Source organism: Arvicola amphibius, chromosome 18 (genome assembly GCF_903992535.2).
Source record: "Arvicola amphibius chromosome 18, mArvAmp1.2, whole genome shotgun sequence".
Lineage (NCBI taxonomy): Eukaryota > Metazoa > Chordata > Mammalia > Rodentia > Cricetidae > Arvicola > Arvicola amphibius.
Genome location: NC_052064.1, coordinates 8,063,115 through 8,089,252, shown reverse-complemented (window position 1 = coordinate 8,089,252; position 26,138 = coordinate 8,063,115). Strand labels below are relative to the sequence as shown.

The window sequence follows — 26,138 nt, the reverse complement described above, 5'->3', positions numbered from 1 at the left end:
TTGATAACTTGCAAAAAAAGATGGTACTACCCACTATGGACTGGGCCCTTGCCCAGATATCATTAGATGAGAAAATATTTTACAGTTGCATCTCATTGAGGCATTTCTGCAGCTGAGGCTCCTTCCTCTGTTGACTCTAGCTTATATCAAGTTTACACACAAAGCCAGCCAGTACACTGGGCTACCTGAGTTCCATGACTGGATGGATCCATGGATCCTATGGTTGAAGGAGAAAACTGACTTAGGAAGGTCATCCTGTTTACACACATTGTGGTATTAAGTCATGTTTCTACCGACACTTAGGCAGACACACACACACACACACACACACACACACACACACACACAAAATGAACATGAAATGATTGGTGATTGAGAATCCAAAGACATCCCTTAAATGTATTTAAAAAATACAAGTCCAGCCCTTTTGTCTGGGCGGCGTCCCTGGGCTGCCTGGAATCCCTGATCCTGTGCCCTGCAATTCCATCTGGACTGAACTTCCACCTGGCGAGAGATGAAGAAAATGACTGAGCCCCACATTGGAGCACCGGACTGAGCTCCCAAGGTCCTGATGAGCAGAAAGAGAGAGAACATGAGAAAGAAAGTCAGCACCATGAGGGAACCTCCACCTGGCGATAGATGAAGAAAATGACTGAGCCCCACATTGGAGCACTGGACTGAGCTCCCAAGGTCCTGATGAGGAGCAGAAGGAGAGAGAACATGAGAAAGAAAGTCAGGACCGTGAGGGGTGCATTCACCCATGAAGACAGTGGGACAGAACTAGTGGGAGATCACCAACTCCAGTTGGAATGGGACTGATGGAACATGCGACCAAACCGGACTCTCTGAATGTGGCCGACAGTGGGAGCTGACTGAGAAGCAAAGGACAATGGCACTGGGCTCTGATTCTTCTGCATGGACGGGCTCTGTGGGAGGCTTCTCAGCTTGGTCGATCACCTTCCTGGACCTGGGGGGAGTTGGAAGGACCTTGGTCTTAACATAGAGTAGGGAACCCTGATGGCTCCTTGGCTTGGAGAGGGAGGGAGGGGAGGGGGTATGGGTGGAGGGGAGGGGAGGGAATGGGGAGGAGGAGGGGAGGAGATGGAAATTTTTAAATATAAAAAAAAAAACCATGAAAAAAAAAATACAAGTCCAAACGTATGTATGTTCACGTAGCAACAATTTATGAAAAAAAAAGAGGCCATTAAATTGAAAGAGAGAGAGGAAGGTTATATGGTAGTCTTAGGATGAAAAAGAGAAGGGGAAATGTTGCAATTATATTATAATCTCAAAAATAAAATAATAAATATTTAGAAGGCAGTTTGAAATTATGTCCATTTGGGAGAATAATAGTACTAGGCTCTCTCTTGGACCTAGGACTACCATCCTACAGGTTTTTGGCCTACTCACTATGAACTTTGTTTTGTGGGGTGAATTTTAAATTCAGTCACAAAGTGGTTGTTACCCCCATAATATTCATGCCATTATTGCACCCATGAGTTATTGTAAATCAAGCAGCAATAAACATGGGTGAATAATTAGGATATATAATCCTTTTGGTATATGCCCAGAAGTGATGTAGCTCGCTCAAATGGTATTTCTAGCCTTGAGGAACTCTGCAATGATTCCAACAGTGGTCGCACCAGTTGGCATTCCTACCAACAGTGAAAAGTGTTTCCCTTTCCCTGCATCAGCACCAGCATCAATGTTATTTGTTTTCTTGATCTTGTCTCTTTTGATATAGGTGAAATGAAATCTCAAAGTTGTTTTAATTTGCATGTCACTAATGGCTAACACTGTGAACATTAAATATCAGTTCGTAGTTTGTCTTTTTCTTTTGAGAACTATCTGTTTAGTTCCATAACCCATTTTAAGTAGGTTTCTTCATGTTAAGTAAGTTTTGCTGATGTTTAGTGCTTTTAGTTCTTTGTACATTCTAGAACAGTCCTTTTCCCATTCTGTAGGCTGCCTCTTCGATCAACTGATTATGTTCTTTGCGGTATAGGATTTTAACTTCATGAGGTCCAAATTGTCAAATTTTTATTTTAAAAAAATCCCTTTTTAGAAATTGAGTGTCTTGTTCACAAATTTTTTTCTTATGTCTAAAAGTTGAAGCCAATTTTTATTTTTTTTCTAGCCGATTCATTATATCGGGTTTTATGTTGAGGTAACTGGCCCACTTGAGTTTGTATGGGAGGCTAGATAAAGATCCAATTTCTTTCTTCTACATGTAATTATCTAATTTGTCCAGGACCATTTATTGAAGATACTGTCTTTTTTGAATGTTTATTTTTTGCTTATTGTCAAAAATCAAGTTTTTATGGCCTAATATTTGGGCCCTCTATTCAGCTGTACTAACCAGTGTGTCTCTTTTTATGCCAGTACATACTGTGTTTATCACCACAGTTATGTAATACAGTTTAAAAGTCAGGAATGATGGTATCTCCAGCAGTGTTTTTTCTTGCTATCCAGGGTATTTTATATTTTCACATGAGTTTTAATACTGTGTTTTCATTTTCTGAGAAAATTGTTTTGGGATTTTGATGAGAGTTGTGATGAATTTATAGATTGCTTTTGGTAGGATGACAATTTTTACAATATTAATCCTACCAATTTATTAACATTGGAGCTCTCTCCATTTCCTGGCATGGGAGAACATTGCTTTCTTCATAGTTTCAATTTTTTTGTTGTATATGTCTTTCACTTGTCAGTTAGGTTATACCAAAAAATAAAAATCTTCAGACTACTGTGAATGGAATTGTTTCCCTGATTTCTTTCTTAATATACTTGACATTGGAACATAGGAATGGTAGTGATTTACCTAATCTTCTAATGCTGTCTTCAAATGTTTCCATGATTTGTTTCATGGAGATTTTATATATCCTGGACATTCTTATGTTCAAAACGGGGAGGGAACATCTGAAATCCATAAAGAAAAGCAAAAATTAGATGAATATTCTTGACTTTAAATTTGGAATCTGAGTTTTCCATATACATTCCAGAAGCTCTCCAGTGAGGTACATACAAAATTCTTAACATTTCAATTTCTAATTTCCCCTCATTTTCAGCACATAAAAATTCAAAACTGTTCTAGGATCAAAACATATCATACTTATTACTGTGGGGCAGTAATGATTCACAACATATTTGCCATGGAATGAATGGTAGATGTAAAGCAACAGAATTTTGTGTTTAAATGACTTAAGAGATACTTAAACACACATGAAGAATCACAATTACTGACATGTTCAACCATAGGCCATGCCTGCTAGAAGACCAGGTAGGCTAGCCTTGGACCTTCTGACTCTGATACCCTACACCCAATTCTGGGGTCTTACCTAGTACTACAACAAAACAGCAGTGGCAGCTTTACCTCCCCCTGTCCATGCCACCTCTGGATCCCACAAACCACCCCTGGCCCTTCCTCCCCTCCTTGTCACTGTGTCCCAGTTCCCAACAGATGTGGACACCAACACCCCCGGCTCAATCACAGGCCACCCCTGAAAGAAGACCAGGAAGGTTGGTTCTCTGACATTCTCCATTCTCTCTGTTACCCAAGACCCAATTCTCAGAGTTGGTCCTAGTGCTACAACAAACCATTTCCCATAGCCTCCCCTCATCCAGCCTCCAAAACCAGCAAGAATTCCAGTGATCACATTAACCAGGTATGTAAGTAAAACAGGTAATACATAGCTAACACAGTCTCTGAAAATCCAGAGGAAAAATAGGAACCAAAGTACAAAACATCCACCCAATAAAGACAAATTCAGAAAGCTGAACCTAGACTTATAATGACCACAAACCCAGATGCATAGATGCCAGCATAAGAACACAATCAATAAGAGCCTGGGAAATATGACTCCATCAGAGCCTGGTTATCCTAGCATATTAGGCCCTTAATATTGCAACATAGTTGAGACATAAGAAGGCCTTAAAAATCAATGTGATAGAGCTACTTAAAGAGAAAATGAGTAAAGTCCCTAATGAAATTCCAGAAAGCACAAACAAACAATTAGAGGAAATAAATCCCTCAAAGAAAGCCAGGAAACCACAAATAATCCTAGGAAATGAATAAATCCCTTTAAGAAAGCCAAGAAAAACAGTTGAGGGAAACAAATAAAACTGTTCAAGATCTGAAAATAGGAATAGAAGAAATAAAGAAGACACAAACTGATGTAATTCTGGAAATGATAATCTTAGGAATGCAATCAGGAACTACAAAAACAAACTTTACCAACATTATACAAGAGATGGAAGAGGGAATCTCAGGCACTGAAGATATGGTAGAAAAAATAGATACATTGGTTAAAGAAAATGTCAAATCTACAAAATTCTTGACACAAACATCCAGGAAATCTGGGGCACTATGAAAAGACCAAACCTACTAATAATAGGAATAGAGGAAGAAGAAGAATCTTAGCTCAAAAGCCCAGAAAATATTTTCAACAAAATCATAGAAGAAAACTTTTCCTAACATAAAGAAGGAGATGCCTGTGAAGGTACAAGAAGCACACAGGACACCAGATGGATTGGACCAGAAAAGAAAGTCCCTCATCATATAATATTCAAAACACTAAGCAAGCATAGTGAAAAAATAAAAATGAATATTAAAAGTTGCAAGAGAAAAATTCCAGAAATCATATACTGGCAGATTTATTAGAATTATACCTGATTTCTCCATCAAGACCCTAAAAGACAGACAGACTTGAATAGATGTACTAAAAACTGTAAGATACCAGTGATACCAACCCAAATTATTCTATCCAACAAAAATTTCAATCACTAGAGATAGAAAAAATAAGATATTCCATGATAAAGTCAAATTTGAACAATACCTATATGCAAATAAAGCCACAAAGAAGGTGCTAGAAGGAAAAATCCAAACCAAGCAATTTACCTGTACCCATGAAAACAAGGGAAATAAATAACCTGACACTAGTAGAACCAAGAGAAGGGAAATACACACACACACACACACACACCAACATCAAAGCCTCCACCAACAAACCACAAAATAACAGAAATTATTAATCATTGATATCTCTCAATACCACTGGCCTCAACTCCCAAATAAAAAGACACAGATTATAGATTGGATATGAAAATGGGATCCATCCTTCTGCTGCATCCAAGAAATACACCACAATATCAAGAATAGACATTACCTCAGGGCAAAGGTTTAGAAGATACTCTAAGCAAATTGATGAAAGAAGCAAACTGCTGTATCCATTTTAATTCCTACATATACTTCAAACCAAAATTGATCAAAAGAAATAGGAAAGGATATCACATATTCATCAAAATAAAAATCCACCAAGTTGACATTTCAATTCTTAACATCTATACCTCAAACACAAGGGCATCCACCTTTGTTAAAGAAACACTGCTAACAGCTTAAATCACATATTGACCTTTACTAGCAGAAGTTGTCAGTACCCCACTCTCATTAACTGACAGGTCATCAAGAGGAAAGTTAAACAGATAAATGTTATAGATAACTCAGAGTATAAACCAAGTGAACCTTATAGAACATTCCATCCAAACACAAAAGAAAATACCTTATTCTCAGTGCCCATAGTTTGGGGTACAAATTCATGAAAAAACTGTTTATCTGAATCTTTATAGCCACCAGCACAGGCCAGAGCTAAACCTAAACCTAGACATCTAGGTTCGGGAAAAAAACTAATGCTACCAGCTTCCATCCATCCCAGCTTAGCTTCCATGTAAAGATGAAAATACACAGAGAATCTGGATACTGTATGTTATTGTGTTGTCTCTGAAATGACTTCTGAAGAAGGAGCACAAGCTCTTAAAAGACATTTGATTATAAATGCTGCTGGATTAATCCAACCTATATATTTTGAAGATACCTTGATTTCAAAATTTAAGTGAAAATATATGTTACTTTGGAAAAAAGTTTTGCTTTTGTTTCCACAGGAAATGAGAGTCTGTTGATTCATTCTTGGTTAAGAAAAAATATAGTTTAATTTAGGAAGTGATGTAGGAGTGTTTCTATCTATCTGCTGTTTCATTGGTTAATTAATAAAGAAACTGATAGGTTAGAACATAGGTGGGTGGAGTAGACAGAACAGGATGCTGGGAGTGAGACAGATGCCTCGGGCAATCGCCATGCCTCTCCTGTCTGGGTCAGATGAGATGGAGTCAGCCACCAGGTCAGACATGCTGAATCTTTCCTGGTAAGACACCACTCGTGGTGTTACACAGATTATTAGATATAGGTTAGTCAAGATGTGAGAATTAGATAATAAGACGCTGAAACTAATGGGCCAGGCAGTATTTAAATGAATATAGTTTTCGTGTTGTTATTTCAGGGCATAAGCTAACTGGTGGCCAGGAGCCGGGTGGGATGAAAAGCAGGCCTGCCCACAGCTCCTTACTACAAGGAAAGACACCTTGAAATATCTCTAATGGGAATGATGGCATAGATGAACCAAAATATTAGAGCATCTCTGTTGCACTTTCGTCTGAGTTCTACCTCCAAAACAGCTTCAAGACTGCTGGCTGATGATCCAGCCTCACAGAATACTCCAGTCAGGACTTGGCCATAATCCTAAAATTTCTTTGATTCCCATAAGTTTATCAGTGTCCCCTAGATTATTAGTAGCCTAGAAACCTATACCCACATTCTCAAAAAATGGATTATGAATATTTGTCTTTGTTTAGTGTTTTACTTATAAGTTGTTATGGATAATGGTCAGAAATAAAAGCTAAACAAAGGAGATTAGATTCAAGTTTCTTATTTTGAAAAGAAAACGAGGAATATAGCTATGATAGGATAAAGGGTACATTATTGAATCTATTTTGGAAAGAGAAAAGGGAAGACATAGACATGATAAGATAAAGTGGTAGATTATTGAATCTACTTTTATAAAACAACTACTCAGGAGGCAGAGGCAGGCGGATTTCTGTGAGTTCGAGACCAGCCTGGTCTACAAGAGCTAGTTCCAGGACAGGCTCCAAAGCCACAGAGAAACCCTGTCTCAAAAAACAAAACAAAACAAAAAAATTAAAAAAATTTAAAAAAAAAATTAAAAAAAACACTACTAGTTGTAAATTTTTTACATTGGGTTGGCTTTTGTATACTGTTTACAACATTTTGTATATTGATACAAATTTGAGATTTAATTTTGTTAAAAAATACTAGACATATGCTTTTAATCTTGTTCAAGCTATTGTACCAATACAGCTTATTTAATAATGTAATACAAACCTCTAGTCCTTGAAAATCATTACTACCAACTGTTTTAAGATAATAAGGAAATGCAGGTTGTAATTAGTCCACTTATTATTCTCGAATTTGTAGTCATATTGGTAAGTTTTCAAGGACAAACAAAGATATATTTTAGATAGACAGGTCATCTTAAAAAAAACTTCAGAGAGATACAGAATATGGTATTTAAAATGTGTTAATAACATAGGTTCTTTATTATGACAATGACGCATGTCTGCTCCTGGCAGCACTAATCTACTTTAGAGAAGATAATGGACATTAAAGAAACTCCACATGGAGTTTACTTTCTTTGTGGCAAAAGTAAGTCCTCTGGGCAAGATAATGCCCCTGCCTCAACTACTGACAGTACAACTGTCCCAATTAGACAACAAGTACACAAAGAAAGTGACTGCCAAACATGTCAAGACAAGGAGGGACAACTCTTAAGAATATCCTGCTTCACAGAAAAGTCTATCTGATATTCTGGGCCTGTTGGCTGAAGATGGATGCCCCTAACACCACAGAGGACTTTTGGTGACTCTCCAGGAATCCATCTGTTTCTTTCATTTCTCCTATTTTTAAAAGATGCTTGCTTGAACTTCCTGCTTACTCAGTTAATTTTTATTTCTTTCCTGGGTCTCTGAGGGAGTTGAAGTCTAGATAGCTATAGTCTTTCTTGTTTATATGATACAGATACCAAGTTTGATAGAAAGTAAATTAGGTTACATGTTATAAGAGACCACTTGTTTGTTCCTGACTGCTCAACCCCAAAATAACCACACAGAAACTGTATTAATTAAATCACTGCTTGGCCCCATTTGCTCTAGCTTCTTATTGACTAATTCTTAAATCTTAATCTAGCCCAGCTTCCATTAATCTGCATACTACCACGTAAACTTCGGCTTACAGTGTAATGTTCTGTCCCCAGCATCTGTCTCCTGTGGGGCTACATGGCTTTTCATGACTCTGCCTTCTTTCATCCAGTAATCCAGTATAGTTTTTCCTGCCTATACTCTGCCCTATAAACAGACCAAGGCAGTTTCTTTATTCATTAACCAATGAAAGCAACACATATACAGAAGGACTTCCCAAACCAGGTACAAGACTTTGGACTCACCAAGATAGGATATATATGGAGTATTTTATCTGAATTTGTCAAATACAAATGAACTAGACATTGTTGATGTATTAATTGCCTGTAATATTTCATATATAGCTATTGTACTTACTGTATATAGTTTTTTCTTATATTAGTTATAGCCTTCTTTTTATTTTAGACAAAAAAGTAGTAGCATTTCATTTGTATTTTAATAAATAAAACTTGCCTGAGGATAAGAAAAGTAGAATAGGCCACACTGGCCAGCCTTATACATGTAAAAGAATGAAATAGAGCCATATTTACCACATAAAACTCTACATTGTCCTCATGTACAAGTGGATCAAAGACCTCAACACTAAACCAGATACACTGAACCTGATAGAAGAGAAAGTGGGGAATAGCCTTGAACATACTGGCTCAGGAGACGACTTTCTGAACAATAGTGCAGGCACTAAGATCGACAATCAATAAATGGTACCTACTGAAACGGAAAAACTTGTGAAAGGCAAATACAACTGTCATTCAGACAAAGCAGCAGGTTTTCTTACAAAAATAGGAAAAAACTTTCACCAACTCCACATCTGACAGAGGGCTAATAAGTCAAATTAACAAAGAACTCAGAAACTAGATATCAAAAAATGAACATTCCAATTAAATATTACACACAGATATAAACAAGAGAATTCCTAAATGAGAAAAATCTCAAATGGCTGAAAAATACCTAAAGAAATGTTCAATAGCCTTAGCCATCAGGAAAATGCAAATCAAAACGATTTTGAGATTCCATCTTACACCAGCCACCACATCTCAATGAATGTGGAGAGGTGAGCTGGTGCCTGCATGAAGCCTTCGCTCCTGCATTCTAGTCTCTTTGGTGTAAAAAGATACTCTCCAGGTTATAAAAAGGGAAACCCAGACACCAACCAACCCAGGCACAAAACTACAATCTTTCCTCCCTATAAGATGGGCAGAGGCAATGGTGGTCAAGAACTAGTGGGAGAAGCCAACCAGGTTTAGTTTAACTTCAGGCAACATTCAATGAAGATGGAAAGCATGCCGTACATTTGCCTTGCTGGCCAGAAACCAAAATTAATAGCCCAGAGACTTAGGTAGAAAAAAATCACCACTGGCAAAAAAAATTAATTAAATGATTCATAATGATATTTTGCTATACTCATAAATCTGCACCTTAGCCAATTGTCATCATATAGGCTTGCTCTGGCCGCAGATATGGAGCGGGTGCAGAGACCCACTGGCAGATATTATTTGGGAAAGAGAGTCTAAATTAGAGGTTTCCTCCACTGCCTCCTACCACCTCAGGAGATCGGGGAATCCAGTGGGAAAAATGGAAGAAAGAATGTAGGAGCCAGAGGGATGAAGAACTCCAGGAAAAACATGACCCACCAAATCAAGACCTGTCATGTCTGAATTCTGGAAACCATTACACTGACTTAGGGAATAGTTTCTAATTATGCAATATCAATTCTTGTCTATGTATAAGGCAAAAAGCATAATGTGTATTAGATAATTATTAAAGAAGAAGTCCTAGATGAAACATTGGCATCCAATTATTTTGGCTTAATATGTAATATTGAGTGCCTTTTTTTAATTGTCTGGCTGATTCTCCATCTGTAACAGGATAATAAGAGAAGTTAAAGAGGGAGGTTTTATTAATGAGCACATGAATAAATTTTTGCAATCATTAATTGCATCAAATAAATAAGTAAAGTTCTCACTACTGTATCATTTTATGCCTCAATCTCGGTATCTAATTGCAGGATTCACACTTCAGTGTCAGGAGTTCCCTTCCACCATAGTTCATTGGGTTTTGTTTTGTTTTCTTTTGTTCTTTTCTTTTACTAATATCTACTTCCTTAGCTCTGCTTGACCCCGGTAATCTATATTCCATGCTCTAATAAATCAAGGGTCTCCACTTCCTCACCTCTTAAGATACTGTGGGCACAGACTTCCATGTGTTTGCTCTTTCTCATCCTTCCATTTCACTAAGAAGTGAGGTGACAGTTGCAAGCCTGCCATCATTCTACCTTCACAATGCCTTTACTAACTTACCCAAAAGCTTGGCTCGAATTTAAAAATTAGTAGCTTTACATACAATAATTCTAATTATTGGTTTTCTTGGCTATCTGATTTTTACTTCAGATTCATTCATGTATTTGGGTACTTGAGCTTGAAGACTTATTTTACATGAAGGGTTTGTATGTTTCTCTAACAGTTTTTGAGTGTCTTCTACCACACTTCTCCCAACTCCAGAAGGAAATCTTTTAATAAATTCTCAGCTTCACTGATCCGAATAGCCTGAATTGTTTTTCTGGTTCCAAGATTACTCTTACCACCTCACTGTTTTCACAGCTTGCTGAAAGCTGTGTTCCAGACAGTTGGCAGCACAAAATTGAAGTTCTTTTTCTTCCCATTTTTTTTGCTATTGTCTAATGTCAAATGCATCTCTTGTTCATTCATGAGCTGAGCTTTGGATTTATGTACAACATTTTTCATTCTCTTTTGACTACAGAAGAAATTGACTCTGTCTGCCCTCAAATACTTGAAGACCCATAGCCTCCAATAGCTGTAATTCCTGTGCGACACACTTCTCTGTTTCTAGTTCTCAGAGTATTTACCTGGCTTTCAAGTTTAGCATCAGATCTTTTCAGTTATGTTTGTTATGTTTTTACTTCTATTGATCATTGGAACATGTTTGGAGCAAGTTTAAAACACTAAAGCATCAAATGATTCTGTGAGCAATTCTGGCTATATATTAACAGATTCAGGTAGGAGAAATTGAAGAACAGTGGTGGTGTGTGTGTGTGTGTGTGTGTGGTGTGTGTGTGTGTGTGATGAATACATGTGTACAGATGTATTTCATCATGCAGTCAACTATGGAGGCAAGATGTAGGTATCAGGATGCTTCCCTCAATAGTTTTTACATCTTACGCTTAGAGACCAGAACCTGAGATCACCATTTCATGTAGACAGACAAGCAGGGCCCATAGATCTGCCACATGTTAGCGCTGGGGATATAAGGATATGCTGCCACAACCTGTGAGGTTTTTTTTTCCGGACGGGGTGAGGTTTGAGACAGGGTTTCTTTCTGTAACAACCCTGGCTGTCCGGAAACTCACTCTGTAGACCAGGCTGGCCTTGAACTCACAGAGATCTGCCTGCCTCTGCCTCCCGGAGTGGCTGGAATTAAAAGCATGTGGCACCCACCACCCGCTCAAATGGAGAAAATTTTATAGCAGCAGGTTTTGGTTAACCCAAATCAACATGTTTTAACATGGAAGCAGTAACATGAAATTTTAGAAATTTAGAGAAAAAAAACAAAATCACAAATCATTGTAATCTAAAACATACTTATGGATTACATCAGAGAGGTCTTCATAACAAGATAGGAAAAACTGTTATATAATATCAGATGTTATCTGATGACAACTCTTAGCTTTTATATTGGGTGGAAGCTAAGTCACTAGATTTCCAAACGCTTTATCTATTAGCCAAAGGATATTAGTTCTAGCAAAGAGGTGATGCCATAAGCTAAAGCTAGCCCAAGATTATGAGTTTATAGACCGGCAGCATTCCGACCTCTCACATTGCTGTAGTCTCAGTCTTGCAGGCACAGATTCTTTCCAGGAATTCTTGTTCACATTCACAAGTTTGCTTTTGACACTCACTGTTTTGCTCTATACTCTTCTCCTTGTTCTCAATGATCATCTTCATGGAGTCAGGTACTCCTCCTTGTTCACACTGATCAGATTCATGGATTCAGATAGTCCATCGGCAGGTGGCATTGGGGATCTTTCTGCTAACCTTTAATTCTTATTCAGAAAAAATGTATTTATGTTCTGGAGAATCATAACAAGCCTTCAAACCTATTTTACCCTGCCTCAAACAAACAAAAATAAAAGACAAAAGAAAATAGCTTTCTACTCTTTTCCATCCTTTATTATATCCCAGTCGTCAAAGTTGCCTTTATTGTACCAGTGATCAAATCATCAGGCACTATATGTTTGGTTTTTTTCTTATTTTAAACTCTCTTTCATTTTTTATTCTCTTCCCACTAATGTAATCCTACTTAAAATCTTATCACACAACACACAAAACACACACACACACACACCACACACACACATGCGCGCGCGCGGCGTGCGCGCGCGCGTATTATCTCCACAGGCTTTCACTTCTTCTTCACAAAGGCAGCCTACTGACTGGGAAAGATCTTCACCAACCCCACAACTGACAAAGGTTTGATCTCCAAATATATAAGGAATTCAAGAGACTAGACTTTAAATGCGATTAAAACCCATTTAAAAAAATGGGGCTCTGAACTGAACAGAGAATCTCAACAGAAGAAGTTCAAATGGCCAAAGGCACTTAAGGTTCATGCTCAACCTCCTTAGCGATCAGGGAAATGCAATCAAAACAACTTTGAGATACCATCTTATACCTGTCAGATTGGCTAAAATCAAAAAACACCAATGATAGCCTTTGCTAGAGAGGTTGTGGGGTAAGCGGTACACTCCATCCATTGCTGGTGGGAATGCACACTTGTGCAACCACTTTGGAAAGCATGTGGCGGGTTTCTCAGGAAATTAGGGATCAACTTACCCAGGACCCAGCAATTCCACTCTTGGGAATTTACCCAAGAGATGCCCAATCATACTACAAAAAGCATTTGTTCAACTATGTTCTAGTCTTTCAGGAACAGAATGAGCTGTGCTCTAATACACAGTAGCTTTATGCAGTACCACTAACCCACTTTGGCATGTTCTAGAAACTTGCCACTGGGATGTTGCCACCATTCTGTCTCCACTCCCAAATGGATGGAAGAGGCTTTGATCAATTGATAAAGACCCAGTCCTAACTTTGTAAGCACTCATTCATTCAACAATCCTGTTCTGGGCACTTCTGTGGGTGACTGAGATAAATCAGAAGAAAAATAAAAGAAAACCATTCCTTTCCTTTGTGGGGTCTTCTTCCTAGTAAGGGTGATATACATACACATTTTCCACTGCTGGAATCAAGTGATCACTTAAAGCTTAAGGTCTTTTAAACACTTTGTGTTAAGGTCTCGTGTTGGGGATGATTTGCCTAGTAGTCACAACTGACTTAAATTCTACACCTTCTCTATGTTTTCCACTTTCCCCCAGGTTCATGTAGGCACTTTCCAGCATTGTTTTCAAGCGCAGGAATGGCTTTAGATGCAAGCATATTGAGTTCAATCATTTCAGTATTTCATTACCTTCAACTTTAGTCACCAAATACTTACCGAATGGTGATAAGTACCAGAGCCCTGTGCTGGAAAATTAGGGCTCCAATAACTTGTGAGAGAGTTCAGGGGCCTTTTGCCCATAGGCAACATGTCAATGAGAGGAAATGTCACAGAACAGGTGCCTTGACGCATGTATGGTCCCTGCATCCTCCTCATTTTACATTGCTATCAGCTTTCCGATCTCAGAGAAATGCTTTCAGGTTTCAGTTTCCTTAGCTGACACCAGCACTTCTTCCTCACCTCTTAGTATTTGAAATACCTAGAACAATTCTCTTAGTTTCCTCATCTTATCTCTACACATCATCACCTGCCTTGTGATTTTATTAACCCCACATGTTTAAATGCTGTTTCTAAGCACGTCAAGCTCCTTCCAGTGCCTATTATACATGTTGCACTTTGATGGCACTGATAGGGTAGCTCAGACTTCCTATACCACAAACGAAGCACCTCCCCTAACCCTTCAGACTTTCTCTTCCAAGCACCGTCTCCATTTCTACTATTAGGGTGAAATATCTTCACTCAGGGTTCTGTGTCTTTCTTTGTTTCGTTGTCTCACATACCTACTCCAACCTGTTGGGACACCTGTCAGTTTACGCTGTCCACAGTGGATGTAGAACTGTGTCATGTCTCTTGTTAGAAAGCTTCAGATCATTTCCACACCAAGTACTCGCCTTGTTCTTTAAATGCTGCCCTTCTTTCTCGCTTGTTTTTGAAAACCAGATTTTTCATAGTCCTAATATTATATAACTTACTTTGGGGGACTTTAACCACCTATATTCCCACAAGGAATTTAAGTTTCATCAGAATATCTGTCTTTTATAGCCATAATATAATATGCGAATAATACACAATTGTTCAGTGGGTGAGCATTGTATCAATGGTCCCCAACACCCTCCTAAATGAGTTTTCTTTGTTTCCTAGAACTCCTACAATCTTCTCAACAACTCTGCAAAGTAATCCTCCTACACTGACAGTCAGTCAGGTGCAAAAAAAATACCCTTCAATGGCTCTCGCTTTTCTCTAAATAAAAGCCAGCCTATCAGACAGCTGAAAATTTCCCCCTTTAACACTCATCTCTTGTCTGTTGTTCTCCTCTCATGCTCCATTGTTGTGGCTTCTATGCCCTTCATCTAACTTATCAGGCATTCTTCTGCACAAGAATTTTTGCTTTGGCCTTTTCTTCTTAGAATGCTTTTCTGGAGAGCTTAAAAGTGAATAGAAAACCTCTTGCCTCTGTCATGTCTGTCTTCAAACTTTGCTTTACTGTATTCTTTAATTCACTGCTCTTTTTCCTTTTTCTGTAAAAATTAGACAATACAACATTTGAAATGAATGTGTTATTATAATTTACCTTGGGGATTTTTACCCAAGTATCTTTCTTTAAGAAACTTAGATTTCATCAGGATTTTTGTCTTTTCCACCAGTATAATGTATAAAACAATAGATTGCCATAAATATTTGGTTAAGTGGTTGAGCATTTTGAATTACATGTTTGTTTTTAAGTAAGGGACTTACTATTTAACTATGAGTATCCTAGAACTTTTTTTGTAGGCCAGTTTTGCCTCCTACGTGTTGAGATTAAAGGCATGTGTCATTCTCCTGCTTCAGAATTCCATGTTTTGATCCACGCTTTGGGGAAACCAAGAACGAACATGATTATGAGGCATACTGTAAATAGTGTTTTACAGAGTGTACAGGTATAGAGAAGACATATAAGACAAGATGGGAAGGATGGGGTCTAGAAATTCTGGTGATAGAGACAGATAAATTGCAGTTTCTTTCACTTTCTATCATTCATCATTACCCTTTGTCATCTTATTTGTTCTGGCCAATTTAACTCATTGATTTTCATTATAAAAGCTACAACTTATCCTCCTAACCACAGCTTTTATTTAATACCAAAAATTCATTTGTGTTTTGCCTGATTTATGAAAATAGGAAAAAACTAAAGATAGCCTGTCTTGAAGTTAACAATGTCACCTTGCCTGCACTTTTTAGAAATTATAGTAGAAAATATTAGACAAAAATTAAAGAAAATGTTGATTATATGGATTATTCATTTAAATATTTGTTTTAGATATTCAGTGGAGTCAATTATTAAAAATTATCTATTCAGAAAACACAAATGGAAAAACTTCATAATTTGGAGAATGCACTTTTGTTTTTCAAAATTTTAGATTTCTATATGTTTTTATGAAATTTCATAATAGAAATTCTGCTGTGCCACAGGGTGGTTGTCATGTGGCTCTGTCATATCTGTAACTCTGGAGGTGAGCAAAGAGTTGCTCAGAATAGTTGAAAGGAATTTGGTAAGCCTAAGTTTTAGCAGGATGCTAATAATCTGTCCATTTAATCAGCAGGATATCTCATAAAAATAACTATATTGACACTGTCAATAATCACCAATTATAATCATGTCGGTAAACTGTTTGGAGGACATCTTTTCATCATAACGCCAGTTATAATACTAAACACATAATTGTCACTCAAATAATTAATGAACCAAACTGTTCTAAATAGATGAAACTCCCTTTTATATGAAAATCTGGGGACCAATAATGTGGTAAAATTTATTTTATGTACACTTATGGAATGATTGTTTTTATCATCCTGGTACAGTTTTAAGTACAGAAGACATAAATGAATAAATCATATAAAAAACATGTCACAAAGCTTACATTCTAATTGGGAAGACAAAATGGAAGTTTCTTCTGACATTTTAGTTCTGCATAATTAGGAAAATTATGGTTCCTGAGACTGTCTTATTCAATAATTACCCATCTAGGCATGTGTTTACTCTTCATACTTCTATGTCCTAAATACATTTAACTGAACAGACATAGCTATTCCCCTTAGGAAGCTTCCAGGCTATTAAGAGAGCAGTCATTACACACATGTACAAAAATGACTGCAGCAAAGTATTTTATCTGTCGATAATGATGCTTTACAGGTACTATAGAAGTAATCTGGGGAAATTAGGGGAGGTTTAAAAGAATTTGGGATAAGTCATGCAGAGTTATGGAAGAGAGAGTAAAGGGGTCTCTCGGTAAAGGAAAAGTCTTCACAGTGTAAAGCAGAGTCATAAGATAAATTGATGGCCCATGGCCACAAATGGGGTATAAAAGAAAGAGTCAAGAGGAAACAGACAGTCAAGCAGGCTCAAACCTGATCTACTTTCAATCTGGGGTGATCCGAGGCAAATTACTTGACTTTTCTAAAACTCAGCTCCACCAGCTATAAAATATAATATTCTATCTGCTCACAGGATGGTTATGATTAAATAAAGCAAAATTATCTCCAGTTCTAGCATAGTGATATGCTAAATATGGTAATTGTTCGAAAATACCCATTAAATTATCTTTCCTTCGCAATGGGAAGAAAATCATTGATGTCATAATGATATCCAACTTTAAGGTAAGAAAATTTAGAGGAAAGAAATTCTTAGGAGATAGTGAACATAAAAGAAAATGAGTGCTTAATGTGGAAGTTAAAATGGAGAGAAAAAATTAGAGGTGACAGCAAATAGCAGAATGGGCAAGATGGACTGACTGAAAATGAGAGCTATAGAGGGACCTCAAAGTTGGCTGAGTACAATTTTAAATTGAAGGTATAAAGTACACATTGTAAGTAGACATGTGTTATGAGATCAGTCTAGAGAAGATGTCTTGAGGTATCTTTGGGACACACATATGGCTTTGATATCAGCAAAGCCAAGAGATCATAATTAAATGTGTTTATAGATACATATAAAATGTATTTATAATCATTAGGTGAAATTAAGAGTCATGGACACTATTATCTAGGGAAAAAGAAATTCAGAGTTTCATCTATTTTCAGATTCTCAGACTAGTGAGGTTATTACTTTCAATCACAGATAATTATGTTGCGCTTACTCTGCGAACCTTATTGGGTCTATTAGACACTGGAAGCATTTCATGAGTTGGCATTAAATTCTGAATCTCTGTGTTTCCCCGAAACTCTTATAAAGAATTCTAAGCCCCAGAGTTATTGTACTAGAAAGTGATTAGCTCATAAGGGCAGAGGCATTCCAGTTCTCTCTTAAGTTTTCCATCACAGGAGAACACAGCAAGCACACCTATTAGAAAGCAAGCCCTCACCAGATACCATATCTGCCAGTGCCTCCATGTTCTATCCCTAGAACTATCAGACCTAAAATGCTGACCTCTAGAGAGACAATTGCATTTGATTTGGACGGCTCTCTTGCCTCCAGGATGCTGGCATCACTATACCACAGAGTAGATCATATTTCCCCATGGCTTCTTTCTATGTGAAAGGAACAACTCTCTTTTCACATCCTGCTGCTTAACAGATGGCAGTCCCTGGAGAAAAGTGTACAGAGTAAGATGCCCTAGATTGGTAGTCGAGGCTACTTCTTAACTCAGATCTGGGTTACTACTCCACATAAATTGTATTAAAACAAAATTTCTATTTGTGCACATACTGAAATTGGGTCAAGTAAATATTTTTACTGACTTCCATTCTGATACCGATACTTAAAGCAAAGGACAACTCCCTGGGTGCCACCAAACTCTGTCTGGGGGGTGGCACTAAGCAACAATAATACATTCTTAGGATTACATGTTAAGAAAAAATTGAGACTGGCCTGATAAAACAGAAAGCCATTGCTAGGGCTATGGCGAGATTCCAAGCAACACCTCTAACACCTCTAAGTTGACTTATGAGTTCTCTGAACATGAGAGCAATTCAAATGGTCCACTCAGATCTTCACTTGTAGAATGTCAGTAGTCGGCTGGAGAGCTGGCTCAGCAGTTAAGAGCACTGTCTTCTCTTCCAAAGGTCCTGATTACAATTGCCATCATCCATATGGTGGCTCACAACCATCTCGAGTGGAATCCGAGGCCCTCTTCTGTCATAAAGACATATATGCAGATAGAGCGCTCATACATAAAATAAATAAATCTGTTTTAAAAATGTTGGTGACTACTACTTCCTCTTTGTGTACGTGGAAGATATATACAGTGAGACATCATGAGAACATTTTCAGAGGCCATGGTGGAATTAGTTTAAGGGAAAGTTGTAATTGCAAGTGCAGTAATCAAATTGTTACTTTGGACTATGTCAATTATAGCTTCTTCAGGTTTATGTTACAAATCATTAGCCTCATCAAACTAGACCTGACAAAAACAAAACCCCATTTGCCTGCATTCTTAGTTCTTTTAACACCACCCCCAGAAATGTAAAAAAAAAAATCAAAGTTCAGAATTTGGAAGTATATTTTGGTCTCAATAACTAACAATTAGAGATGATTAAGCAAACACTTCAATGCCTACCATTTTTGAGAGTTAAATTGAACCACCCAACAATAAATAACCAAGGTCAAATTGTCCATCCAGATCCTTAGGAGAACCAAAATCTTTATTTTTCTTAGGCCAGGTCTCTCAAAGCTTGTTGCTAATCTATTATCTTCTATTTAACTAATATAATCAAATAATTGAAAAAATCACAAGGCCCACAGTTTTACTTTAATCTTTTAATAAACAAATACAATTTTCAAGTTGTGATGCAAGAAAGAATGTGTGCGCGTGCGTGCGTGCGTGCGTGTGTGCTTGTGTGTGTGTGTGCGCGCGCCTTTAATCCCAGCACTTGGGAGGCAGAGGCACAGGGATCTCAATGAGGGTCAGCCTGGTGTACATAGTGAGTTCCTGGGCAGTTAGGACTGTAAAACAGAGAAACCCTGTCATGAAACCAAAAATTAGAATGAGAGTATGAGCAAGGAATTCAAGACCATGAGGGGTCATCCACTGAGACAGTTTGCTTGAGCTAATGGGAGCTCACCAACTCCAACTGGACTGGGGGTGAACGAGCATGGGAACAACCAAGCCCCTCTGAAGGGGTTTGACAGCTGGGGCAGACTGAGGGGCCACTGACAGTGACACTGGAGTGTGTCTGTCCTGCATACACTGGCTTCATGGGATCCTATCCTCTTTGGACGTAAACCTTGCTCAGCCTAGATGTAGTAGGGAGGGCCTTGGACTTTCCACAGGGTGGGGTGCATGGCACTCCCTTAGGGTTGGAGGGGTGGGGGAGGGTCTGTGAAGGGGGAGAGAGGGGACTGGGAGGAGGGGAGGGAATGGGAATTTGGATTGGTTTTTTTAAATAATAAAAAAGGAAAAAATAAAACAAACAAAAGATAAAAAAGAAGAAAATTTTAACATTTGTAGAACAATGGGTATACTATAGAAGAGATTTTAATCCCATTTTGAATTTAATTTCTCATTACCTTTCAATTAAATGGAGGGAAATAGCAGTCAGAACTAATTGTTAACATTTTTTAATGTGAGCCTATATTAACCAGTGGCCTGCATGCCTAAACTATGTTATCTTATTAACTATAGATTATGGTTAAGGTTATATTCATTTACCAAAGCAGGATCTTGGAACACAGGATGGAGCTACAACTGAGAGACTCTATCTTGAAAAACAAAAACCAGAACAACAAAAGACAAAAAACAAAATAAATTGAACTACGTTAAGATGAATATTAATTATACATTTTTATGGAAAGCCATAGAATTTATCTAGTTTTATCTTACTGAAATTTTTTATTGTTTAGTTTAGGAACAATCAGTAGGACAGCTTTTCATGGATTTCAGTACTGCTCAGAATTTGGGAGGTGGAAATAATAGGGAATAATTTCCCCATGGAATCTAATAATACCACTGAGAAGCACTTTGCAGCAGTATGACAAAAGGTTGTAAGCATTTTTTCCAGGATTCTTTTATATTTTAAAAAAATGAAGATCCTGAAATATAGTCAGTTCTCTAGTTTATATCCATAGCTATGCAACATATTATCTATTAAAACTGAAAAAATATTAAAACACACAAATATGAAAATAAAAATCTCATTAGCTATCAGAGCCATTACATGCTCATGGATCATGCAGCTCTGGAAAATTTCACTGCAGACATACAAAAGAGAAGAAAGGGAAAAGGAAACAAAACTTGAGAATTGTGATGATGTCACCTTACAATGAGGAGACTTTGAGGGATGCTGGTTGGCCATGTAGCATGTTTAACTTACAGAGGCTAGAGGGGCAGAGTATGAAAATCTCAAAATTTGAAAAACTACTTGTAATTGACCAGATAAAATTGACCCTGTTATTTTTATTTTATTATTAATTAAATTTATTCATTCATTTTACATCCCAACCACAATTTACTCTGGATTACCTTGGAGACTCCAAAATGGAGATGCCAGCACTGTGAGATATGTATTAAGGAAAGCCGATAACAAGGAATGGACACAGCCCAAGAGAAAGACGTGTGTTCCAGTCAACAAAGCTGAGATGAGTTGGAAATCTGAAGAGCATTTTGACATCAGATATGGAGATGCAGAGTTTAGCGTTTGCCCAGCTGGTTTTTAGTTTTGCTTTGACCTAGTATTTCCTCACAATGCTCTCTTTTGGAATAGTAATATATATTCTGTGCAATTATATGTTGGAAATATGTGTTTTTATTTTTATTTTATAGGAGATTATAGTTAAGAGATTGCATGATTCTCAGAAGAGACGTTGAACTTTTAAACATTGTTGAGACTGTGATAGAATATGGGGACTTTTGTAGTTGAACTGAATACATTTTTGAATTATGATATGGCTACCAAGCTTTGGGGGCCAGGGAGTGGAATGTGGTGATTTGAAAGAAAATGATCCCCAAAGAGAATGGCACTCTTAGGAGTTGTGGCCTTGTTGAAGTATGTGTGACTTGTCAGAGGGAGTGTGTCCCTGTGAGGGCAGGCTTTATGGTCTCATATGTGCTCAAGTCATGCTCAGTGAGTCAGTCTGCTTCCTGTTGCCTGAATGTTAACATGGAGAAGCTCCTTCTTCAGCACCAAGTCTGCCTCCGTGATGCCATCCATGTTCTCTGCCGTGATGATAACGGATTAACCCTCTGAAACTGTAAGCTATTATCTCAATTAAATGTTTTCCTTTATAAGAGTTGCTGTGGTCATGATGTTTCTTCACAGCAATAGAAATGTGAGTAGGTGTAGTACTATTCACTTAACTTTTACATATTATATATTACATATTATATATGTAAAAGTTAATATATACATGCATGCTTGACCCTTGTAGCTAGCTCAGAATGACATTTATTGAGTTCATCACCAAACTATAGCAACTGCATAGACCCCAGAAATGCTTTGATCTATCACACTGTAGTGTTGAGGAGACATTGCATATCTTTTTATAAATGAATTCTCTGATAGTCCCTTCTGCATATAGCAGTGTGATACTTTAATCAGGCGTTGAATGGTAAAATCCTGCCCAGTCTGATCTGAGTTTCCATTGGCCAAATAAACATGAGAACCAGAAGTTCTGGAAGGAGAAAGTTAACAATCCCTAATCTAAAGGAGAATCTAAAAATGAGCATTTTTTAAAGCTAAGGCTCAAATTATTCAGAAATACAATTAAGAAGGCAAGTCTAGGAAAAGCAAGACAGACCTACAGTAGCTCCTCTTCCATTCCATATCACATGTATTCGATTATTCTCTCCCTATCTCCCCTATGATCTTTTATTTCTCATAGTTCTATACACACAGATGTATACCTTGTCAGTTTTACATTTGTAAGGCCCAGCCATGACAAGCTCAATAGAGGCCTGAGTCTTAGTAGTTTACCCTGAGGCAGTACCTGGTTCCAATAAGGACCACAAATTGAGACTACCCAGACACCACCCAGGAGCAGAACATCCAAAGGAAATTCCTAATGTTCCAACCATTGTAGAGAGGATCACCTGTCAATACATACACTGCTAATGTAACTTTCCTGGCTTTTGCCTTTAAATAATGCCCTCTTGCAGGGCGGGGTACCTCCTCTTGCTGCTGTGCTGACCAGGTCCTTTTGGCTTGGATTGTGCACACAAGAAACCTTGCTTTTGCGTTTTGGTGAGTTGGTCTCCCTGGTGATCTTTTAGGGTCCCCACAGACTGGGCATAACACATTTATTGGTGTCTATGTATTCTTTCCTTCCTTTTGGAATGGAAATTACTATTCTATGGTTACCCTATCCTTTATTTGGGGCCCTTTACATGCTTTGGTTATATTTGCTGTTGCTGTTGAGAGGATCTCATACCTGAGAGTAAACTTATTTTTTTTTTAAATTTGAATTCTCTGCCTCCACCTCCTGAGTTGAGGATTATAAACCTGCAACATCATGCCTGGCCTTTGACTTTTTTTCTTTTTTATTAATTCTTTTAGTTAACATATAGACTAACAGCTTCTCTTTTTTTAACATTTTACAGTACTTTGTTCTGGAGAGAACAAAACATCTGATGTCACAGGCTCACAGCCATAGGGAGATTTGCCTCTGTATGAATTATACTCTGAGTCTCTCTCACAGAACATTCAGCAGAGACTTGGGACTTTGACTTTGAAGCTGCTGCTGGGGCTAATTGAGGTTTAAAGGTCTAATGAATGCTTTGACATGTACGTTAGAAGGGCTTAACTTTGTAAGATGGGAGAATGTTGTAGCTTGTCCCTTCCAAAATTCAGGTATTTCTAATTTGACCATTTTAAGAAATGAAGCCTTTAAGTAGCAGTTAAAACATTGGAACAAACCGCCTGTTAATAGGATTGAGCCTTAATAGGCGACTCAAGCAGCATATGACTTACGTGTCCTGTGTTCCACTATCGGAAGACACAGCAAGAGTAACCCCACTATGCTCAGGGCCAGTGCTGAACTTTGCTGGAGCCCACAAGACTCCAGAAGCCCACAAGCTCCACAAGACAGCTGACAGATTCATAAAGGCAGACCCTCACGTGTACAACTTATGGGGAAACTCATTTTGCAGAGCGGTGGGAACACTTGTCTTTTGGAAAAGTTGCCATCAAATCTGTAGAAACCTTTTGAAGCCATGATCCTTTCCTTCAAAATGGGATTCATTCCCAAAACATCTCAGCAGTGTAACTTCTGCACAGACAGCAGAATGACCTTGCTCAATTCTCCCACACCATGAGGCCTTACTCTTTGTTTTAGCAGTCAAATTTACATAGAATTAATTCCACAAAATTACCTGCTAATAGACCACATAGAAATTTCTATAGAAGACAGGCACTGAGCAAGAAGGCAGCATGACCCACCTTTGTTAACAAGCAAATCTAGGCATCCCCAAAGCTGGAAACAAAAGAGATTAGATGAGGAGAATGGATGAGTCCCAGATGTTTAGTAACTTTATCTAATGGTTTGGAATGTCAGGTATTTATTTCCCTTGAATGCTGGCTCTTTCCTGGTTCAGGCCACCTGTTCTGGGGTACTGCTTTGTCAGGTTCTGCCTGCCCTATTTGTGATTTTGATATGCATATTATCATTGTCTTTGACTATGAAATCTTCCAACTACGTCTGTAAAAACTAGAAACCTCCTGGAGATCAACCCTTATCCTTCTTCTCTTTGCTACTTCTTCTACTTCTTCTTCTCTACTTCTTCTTCTTCTCTTCTTTCCCTTACTCTTCTTCTTCCCCTCACTCTCCTTTTGTCTTCCTCTTATTCTTCTCCATGCCCTTTGACTTCACTTTCGCCTTGCACGAAAAATAAAGAACATGCAGAGGTAAAATATTTTTTTTTCTTTTTTCTTTTTCTAGTTTTTCGAGACAGGGTTTCTCTGCAGCTTTTTTAGAGCCTGTCCTGGAACTAGCTCTTGTAGACCAGGCTGGTCTCGAACTCACAGAGATCCACCTGCCTCTGCCTCCCGAGTGCTGGGATTAAAGGCGTGCGCCACCACCGCCCGGCTAAAATATTTAAGTTCATTTTTTACCCTCAGATCCTTGCTTGACGCAGACATCTAATGCTGAACCCTGAGGGGGTACTAAGGCTGGTACTCAAGCCCCCCCCATAGGACATCCCAGTAAATATGGTAATGCTTGTTTATTTAATTTTGGTTTTATAAATTACCCACTCTTGGGTATTACATTATAGTATCACAAACCTTATCAAATGAATTGATTTGGAAATGTTAATAGTGGATTATTGACTCAGATGAATGCTGAAGGTCTCATTCTCAACAGCAAAGAGTAACAATAACAGAATAGAACAACTCTGATAGATACATTCCTAACTTTGACCAAACTACCTTACTGTTTTAAAAAAAACAGCAACAAACCATATGATTATTTCTTCAGAGCCATATATATAAAGTACTATTACGGGACTAAATAAGAGTTTCCATTTCTAAATTGCATTTTCTTTTCAATTTAGAGTTGCGCATAGAAAACAATGATGGCTAATGTTCTAGTAATGCCAGAATTTTGCGTTACAGAAAATACAATACATAAAAAGCCAACATTTCTGAATTAGACTCCCTAATTAAAATAGTTTACTTTCTATTTCAATTAGCTATTTATGAATCGGGACTTCACAGAAGAAAACCAGAGTATAGGTGTTTCCCAATTGTTTTCCCAGTTCTGCACAAATGTACACATATCTGTGCCTCTGCCTGGACTGTCATAATGCCTTGTTCTTTCTCAAGTCCCTTTTCCGTGACTGTGACTGTGCAGACAAGAACTATGTGACAGCATGCCCTTTATCAAGCAGCAAAGGCGCTCCTGTGTTAACGATCAGTGAATTCTAAAAGAGTGGCACACATCTTGATTCAACGGCTGTCATTTCCAAACGCTCCATTTGACAGTCCTGTGGAGTTAGGTGGCAAATAATCAGCCGTATGCTATAATTTCACACTGAAGAGGCTCTGGTAACTACACAGAAGTATCACTATAAAATCCAGTCACCATGATGGATGACCAGAGCTCTACCCTTGGGATCCACTCAGTAGAAGGAGAGGACAGACTCCTTCAACCTGTCCTCTGACTTCTGCACATGTCCTGTGGCGTGCCTGCCCATGTATGTACAAACATACACACTCATAAATGAGTGATGACATAAGTGTAATATTTTTTTAAAAAGTATCAAATCCAAAATAGAACACACACACACACACACACACACACACACACACACACACTATTGCTAGGGAGCTCTCTAATCCTTTCCACCTAGGCAGGTGGTATTGCTGTATTCAACTCGACAAACTTGTTTTGGTTTGCTCCCTTCCCATTCTGTATCTATCAACAGTATATCAGTTAGCCTAGCATATCACCTATTAAATAGTTTTAAATTTCATGTATTCTTTTTTTTTACATTGACTCAGTCCTAACCAACCACCCACAATTCTAAACTAAGATAAGAAGAAAAACAGAGGAGGAGGAAGAGATACAATGCTATCCACTTTGAAATTCCAGCCTTGCCAAATCATACATCAAACACCTTAACACAACAACAATGTTTTTCCAGACCAAAGAAAAAGACTAAAAGCAAAGACAGAAGTAAAATCTCCACTTGAAAGTATTATTCACTTATTATCATTGGAATGATTTTAAAATTTTAACAAATCAATTCAAACATTGAAATATCCAAGAAAAAAAATTCAAATTAAATGAATGTTGTTTCTTATGATCTCTTTAAAACGTTACATTTTAGAAGACAACA

General features: G+C 37.8%; 1 protein-coding gene across 1 annotated transcript in view; it reads right to left on the bottom strand.

Moving 5' to 3' along the window:
- LOC119804049 (multiple epidermal growth factor-like domains protein 9) overlaps positions 1-23,402 on the bottom strand; it is a 191,124-nt gene extending 167,722 nt beyond the window's left edge. The window contains 2 exon segments of the mRNA XM_042054297.1: positions 3,374-3,705; positions 23,272-23,402. Coding sequence (XP_041910231.1) covers positions 3,374-3,705; positions 23,272-23,402 — 463 coding nt within the window.
- Between the last annotated feature and the right edge of the window lie 2,736 nt (positions 23,403-26,138).